The 7,391-nt window shown below is 37.0% G+C and overlaps 1 protein-coding gene across 5 annotated transcripts in view; it reads right to left on the bottom strand.

The window, feature by feature from the left end:
* Nucleotides 1-5,909: 5,909 nt before the first annotated feature.
* Nucleotides 5,910-7,391, bottom strand: part of Exoc1 (exocyst complex component 1) — a 50,732-nt gene continuing 49,250 nt past the window's right edge. For all 5 annotated transcript variants that reach the window (XM_021722814.3, XM_021722816.3, XM_021722815.3 and 2 more), the window contains one exon: nt 5,910-6,604. In XM_021722814.3, coding sequence (XP_021578489.1) covers nt 6,452-6,604 — 153 coding nt within the window. In that variant the 3' untranslated portion in view covers nt 5,910-6,451. The remainder of the gene's footprint in view (nt 6,605-7,391) is intronic.

Raw genomic sequence — 7,391 nt, 5'->3', positions numbered from 1 at the left:
TTTCTTTTGGGCTGGGGATGTGGCTCAAGCGGTAGCATGCTCTCCTGGCATGCGTGCAGCCCGGGTTTGATCCTCAGCACCAGATACAAAGATGTTGTGTCCGCTGATAGCTAAAAAATAAATATTAAAATTCTCTCTCTCTCTCTCTCTCTCTCTCTCTCTCTCTCTCTCTCTCTCTCTCTCTGTGTGTCTCTCTCACTCTCTCTTAAAAAGAAAAGAATTTCTTTTTTTAGCTGTAGATAGACACAATATTTTGTTTTTAAATTTTTTTTTTTATGTGGTGCTGAGAATCGAACCACGTGCCTCACACATGCTAGGCAAGGGCTCTACCACTGAGCCACAACCCCAGCCCCTCTGCACATATTATTAAGTCATCTGTAAAACACAAAAGGATCATGATTGTGCTTTTCAAGGGCCCAAAATTACTTGCCTAAGGTTACTCAGTATATGAGTACAAAATATGGGCAAGAATTTTTTATCCACATAATGTGTTACGTAATGAAGAGTTAAACTGAAACCTCTAGTGATTAATATAACATGTAGATGGACCAGTAAATAAATAAAGACCAACTCTCTAACAAATTAAATGATTTCACTCATACTCTACAGTATTATTTTTACCTATTTTAATTGATGAGTACATATCACTCAATGTTTTTTTTTTTTTTTTGATCACCCCATGTAACCCTCCTACTTTTCCCTTCACTGACCAAACTAATAGCTCTCCCTTCAGATTTCCCACCAGGGCACTGTGTTATTCTAGAAAGGGTTCTAGTTCATTTTTCTGGTCATATCTTCTGTTCTCTACTTAGCTCTAAAGCACTATTGAAACCTGACTTTAAAATTAACATGCTAGTGCATCTAATGCAAAAACAACTCGTTACCTCTCTTGAGGAGTAAAACTGAGTTTGCAAAACCATGAATCAAACAAAATACTGGTTCTCTAACCCACAATAGTGTCCACAGTTACTCCCACCTTCTGGTTTCAGTTGCAAGTGACTAAAACCAGACTGATTTTTTTTTTCTTTTCATAAGAAACTTGGGGAAAACAAATCATTATCCTGTTATAGATCTCACACTTTGGTATATGGACAATCTAATGTATAATTTGTGAATAATAAGACTCTTAACTATGTTTCCTTAGAAAAATCCTGGGATAGTATTTAATAATCAAATGCAACACTATTGCTTATTCTGAGTAAATAGCCAATTTTTTTTGACTCAGTGGAACAAGAGGAAGTTCTGAGTATAGAGCAGGCGTGTAATAAAAATGGCTGATTGATTGAGTACAGTGTCAAGCAATGTGCTCCTTTTTGCATATCCTTTCATTTTATTGTTATAATGGAATTGTGACATAGATATCACTGTTTCTATAAGAGGAGGAACAAAACAGAGAAAGCGATGCAGCTAACAGGTATGTAAGGCCCAACTCAAGGCTAGGGCTGTCTGATGGCAAAGTTCATGCTTTTAACCATGATGCAACAACTTACATTGATAAATTATGAATGAAAGAATGAATAAAGATTATAAGTAGGAAGAAAAAGGAGTTATGCAAGTCACAGTACCATTGACTACTGTTGGTGTAAATAATAGAGAGACTGAGTTAGCTCATATAAAGAGAATGCTACAATGGAGGGTGCCTGCATTGTTGCTCTGTGGGCTGTGTGCTGGCCAACCTCTTCACATCAGAGCTGCTACAGCTCTGAAGAGCTCCTCTTCTCAACAACATTCCAAGAAGGAAGAAGAGAGGAAGGCAAAAGGCCTTGCATGCCATAGGAACTTCCCCTTTTATCAGGGTGGGAAATCTTTTCTAGGATCCCTTAGCAGTTCTTTTTCATTTCGTTGAATCACACAGATGCACACTCCTACACCAAATAGGGGCAAAGGGAGAATGGAATTGTCGTGGCTGACTCTGATCAGTTCAGCCCTAGGTATCCACTAGAGTCACCTGAGAGATTTATGAAATACCTGGGGCACAGATATCAGTATCTGTAAACATTTTCCTAGTGGTTTTAATCTGAAGCCAGTTGAGAGCCAATGGGTTATGCCAATCTTGATAATGTGCCTTAGTCCAGGCATACTCCTATCATTATGAAAAGTCAAGTTTTATTAACCAGAAGGGTTTGGTAGACTCTATGGCTCTCAAGGTCTAGCAGAGGAGCTTACAAAAGTAGATTCAGAAACTTTCCTCCCACAGAGAACATATCTGAATTCTATAGGGAACATTATTTAGTTAGGTCCCTCCATAAACTTAGTTCAATTCACAGTGTTTGTAAATTTATGCTACTGTCTGTGAAAGGCCCTGTATTGGCTGTAGGAAATAGGAGCAGAGCACAATTTTTCTTTCCCTTGTGGGCCAATTTCCTTTTAAGCATTCTTTGGAACAAGGCTGAGGAAGATATTGCACACCTGGGATTCCAGCAACTCAAGAGACCGAGGCAGGAGGATCACAAATCAGAGGCCAGCTTTGGAAACAAAAAGGGGGTGGGGAGGGGATGTACTTCAGTGGTAGAGCACTCTTGGGTTAAATCCCAAGTATCATACTCAGAAATAGAAAAAGAATCCCTATACTCAGCACCTACGTGAGTAAGTGCTAAATGTAGTCACAAGCACTTAGAGAAAGGCAGATTATTGGGCAGGCACTGGACTCAAGCAATGGGCAGAGGAGGCTGAGCCTCCAGCATCTGGACCTTCAGTGGAAAATAACACTGAAGGCAAAGTCCAGAAATATGAGTTACACTTTCCTCCTGCTGTGAACTATTAGCCTTCACTTTTCCCTTTTTAACTTAATATTAAGTACTCATATTTGCTAGACAGACACTGGCACACAGAATAGTCTTTGATTCTCCTCACAGAGCCTGTGGTCTAAGTAGAGGAAACAAGATACTAATGAAGTAAAACAGACAAATCGATTATGGTAAGTGCCATGAAGGGAAATAATAGGCTCTTATGAGAGAATTACAGGGCAATGTGTAATTTAAAGGCAGCCAGGAAAAGCTAACTGTTTAAAATTAAATGGAGGCAGGTATAAAATTCAGATTAGGGGCTGGGGTTGTAGCTCAGAAGTTGAGCACTTGTCTCATATGTGTGAGGTACTGGGTTCAATCCTCAGCACCATATTAAAAAATAAATAAATAAAAGATATTATGGAGTCAAAAAAAAATTCAGATTAGAACATTGCCCTTCAGTTTCCTGATTTCTTTTTCACTACTCTGTGCTCTAGACAATTAGGGAAAATGTTTCACTTCCAAAAAGACCCATCATTTTTTTTAAAAAAATGTTTTTAGTTATCAATGGACCTTTATTCATTTATTTATATGTGGTGCTGAGAATCTAACCCAGTGCCTCATGAATGCTAGGCAAGTGCTCTACCACTAAGCCACGACTCCAATCCAAGGAAGACCCATCTTGCATAAGATTCAGATGGACAAGTGAAATCCACTGAGATGCTGGTCTCTGAGAATCTGCTTTCTCAAGGTGGTAGAGAAGCAATATGCTTATGGATTGTTGTTACTTTATATCTAGCTTGTTACTGTCTTGGTTGCCTCTTAGTACCTCCTTTCTCTTTTCATATATTCCTCTCATGTTCGATCTGCCCAGTTGCCTTTTGACCCCTCCTTCCACCCTCTCTTGAAATTAGGAATTACTACTAAGTGTAATCAGAAGTATTTTCACTCAGGAATTTGGATAAGTGAGCATTACATCACAGTAATGCCAAAAATAACATCCTGAAACACTGTTCAAACTGCAAGCATAAATGTCAGCCATCTCCCAAGACAGAAACAACAGATAATTTCGACTTGTTTAGAGTTGTGAACAAGGTACCTTTACATCTTCAAGCTTTGGGACTCAAACTGTGGGCCACAGACTAACAGAATTGAAATTATTTGGGAGTTTGTTAGAAATGCAGAATCTTGGGCCTCAAAGAACCTACTGAACTAGAATCTGTATTTCATCCAGGTCCCCAGTTGTCTCACAAGTACATTAAAGTTCGAGAAGCACTGGCTTCTCAAAGGAGGATCCCCAAGGAGAGAGTGAACAGAAGTGATCAACTTTTTCAATAGCACTGATATTCCATATATATTACATATCTTAATTTCCTGTGTATTTTATTTTCTCAGTATTTTTTTGTTTACTAATATTCTCTCATGATTTTTATTAGTTTGTTTAAAAGTTACATGTCTTTTCTAGAAAATAATGATATAGATCTTTAAGGTCTAGAAAACTGTTGCTGAGGGGAGCAAGGCACTCCTTTTTCTTTAAAGAAAAGCTAAGATACCTGGGTTAAAAGTTAGCTTTGTCTGCTACTAGCATTTGGTCCTTCGATGTGATATATGCTTATATATGTATTATTCCTGCTGTTAGGAGAGAAAGGCAAAAGTCCAGCACTCTGAGAACAAGTTTGGTGTGGAGACTATTAGTTTTGTTCATTGACCTTAATCAAATTACCAGATCTTCCTTGGTTTCAGATTGTCATCCATAAATATCCAAGTTTAATATTATATACTAGTGGGGCTGGGGATGTGGCTCAAGTGGTAGCGCGCTCGCCTGACATGCGTGCGGCCTGGGTTCGATCCTCAGCACCACACACAAAGATGTTGTGTCCGCCGAAAACTAAAAATAAATAAATATTTAAAAAAATATATACCAGTAAAGATGTATGCACATACACACACATGTGATTTTAAAAAATTAAATGTTGAACTGGTATAAGACAGTATATATGTAAGGTATAAAGTATCAGGATACAATGAAATCTATATAGGTAGTAGAAGAACCTATAAAGAAGTACAAGAACCTCATCATGCTCCTTTTTAATCCTCTATGTTCCTGTTAGATACCACTCACTTTCTTGTTCCTCCAATCACTTCACAATTTGCAATCACTTCCTTTTCTTTAGTTTTACATTTGCAATTCTAAATCATGTATTGTTTACTTTTGCAGGTCTTTGAGCTTTTGTATTAAGAGTCATACTGAATGTGATTTGCTTTTCTCTCTTGACATTATTTTCCTAGTATTTATCTACTTCTTTATCTCTGAACCAATACAATGCTGCTTTAGCTATGATTCTTGATAAGGAAACTCCTGCCTGTCAAGCGGTGTCTTGGCTATTAGCCTTTTTTGTTACTCCACATGTATTTTAGAATCAGTTTGTCAAGTCTTACCAAAACAAAACCAAATCAACAGTTGTGATTTTGACTAGAATTGCACTAAATCATTAAATTTGGGAATGACTGTCATTTCTACCTTATTCTTATCTGGAAACATGGCAATTTTATAATTTTCTCCATAAAGGTCTTATGCCTCTTGAATTATTCACCTCAGGCTTCGATAGTACATACTGTTGAATGTGTACCCTAGAGAATTTAGTCTCTTAGTTTTGGAGGCTGGAATTCTGGCAGCACAACCGGGTCCTGGTGAGATCCCTCTTCCTGGCTTGTAAGAGATGCCTTCTCCCTGTGTCCCCTCATGGAAGGGAGAAATCTGGAGTTTTTCCTTTAAGGGTACCAGTTTTATAGTCAGGTCTCCACCCTTATGACCTCATTTAATCTTGCCTCCTTAAAAACTGTATCTCCAATGTAGTCTCATGTGGGATCAGGGATTCAGCATAATGAATTTTGGGGGGACACAATTCACTCCATAACACATCTTTTGTTAGATTTAGTCTTAAATTCTAATTATCCTTGGTGCTATTTTATGAGGTGGTATTTTTTATTATTGTCTTGTTAACCTTCTTATTACACTTTTGAAGTGTTTTGTGGTGTGTGTATGTATGTGTGTGTGTGTACACACACACATACACACACACACACTTGCAAGTAATTTTTATATACTGATTTTGCAAGAATTTGCTTTTACATAAAAGACAGCATATACAACCCCTAAGAATAATGTCACCAATTGTTAACTCTGTTGAAAATCTCTTTATTTCAGATTTATTACTACACAAGAGTTACATAATCCTTAAAACTTCAGTGTGCAACAGACCATCATATAAGCTCTGTTATTTACTCCATTATGTTCATTTACACATTAGTTAGTGGGAAAAAAGTCTGTTCAATATTTTAATAATTACATGATTTGTAACCAAAAGAAAAAGTAGCAAGTGCCAAAGAACTCCCAATGTATGACATGTAGGATAACCACTCTGAAACACAAGAAACTAGGCAATAAAGGAAAATTTCCTGCTCAGATGTTATAAAATGCTAATGGCATTTTATGATGAGATAAAGGCTTTAAGTTAGTATACAACTTACTGGGCAGATAAAATTGCCATATTATTTATACTTTGGCATTTAAATTTTTGTAGTATAGTACTATCCATTTCTTTGACATTTAATTTTACACCAATTTTTAAGTCTGGGTTCTCAAATCAGTGGCTTGATTTTTTAAATAGTTTCTGATATACCACAAGTGCTTTATTCATTTATCTTTTCTTCTTTCAAAAGGTTTAGTGGGACTGTGCAATGCTGGAGCAATAATCCAGAATGTCCTGAATAGTGAATTCCATTGTAACACCAGATCCAGGATAACATCGAGCTATCAAACCTTCAAAGTGCTTGTACTGGCGTATAAATTCATCTTGCATGGAGTGCCACACCACCTATTATTAAAAAGAAAACAAGGGTTGGGGTTGTAGCTCAGTGGTAGGATGCTTGCCTAGCATGTGTGAGGCACTGGGTTTGATTCTCAGCATTGCATATAAATAAACAAAATAGACATCCATTGACAATGAAAAAAATTTTAAAAACCCCAAAAGTCATTAAATTATGAATAGAAATAATTCATAATCAAGTCTGTAGAAATAATTGCGAGATACTGTCTAAGAATTTGGCATAGTATAGTGGTTAAGAACATGCATTCTGGAGCAAGAATCCTAAGACCTTCTGCCTACAAGATCTATGGCCTCAAGTATGTGATTATCACTGCTCTACGCCTCAAGTTCATCTGTAAACCAGGGTATTAATAATAATACCTTCTCATCCTAAGATTCCTGTGAGAGTTAAATGAATAAACACGTGTATAGCACTTACAAGAGCATCAGACACAAACACACTCATCATGTTTTAGCTATTATACCAACACAGATATGGCTATGCACAATTATGTAGAGAACTGACTATAGATTAAATGCGATGCAACAATTAATGTTTAAATTCCATTTCAGATCAAGTTTAAATTTTTCTTTATCTAAAAGTGATGATGCAAAACACAGCTTGATGCTGGGGAAAACACCAGGGTGAGAGAGATCACTATCTACAATCGAATAACTATAATCCAGCAGTGGAGACTAATATGTGGACCACTATTAAACAGAATTTGCCACACATTAACATAGTGGCTTACATTTATTTACATTTATTGAAGCTCACTCTGTATCAGCATAGTGC

This window comes from Ictidomys tridecemlineatus, chromosome 9, assembly GCF_052094955.1.
Source record: "Ictidomys tridecemlineatus isolate mIctTri1 chromosome 9, mIctTri1.hap1, whole genome shotgun sequence".
Classification (NCBI taxonomy): Eukaryota; Metazoa; Chordata; class Mammalia; order Rodentia; family Sciuridae; genus Ictidomys; species Ictidomys tridecemlineatus.
This window is presented reverse-complemented; position numbering and strand designations above follow the sequence as displayed.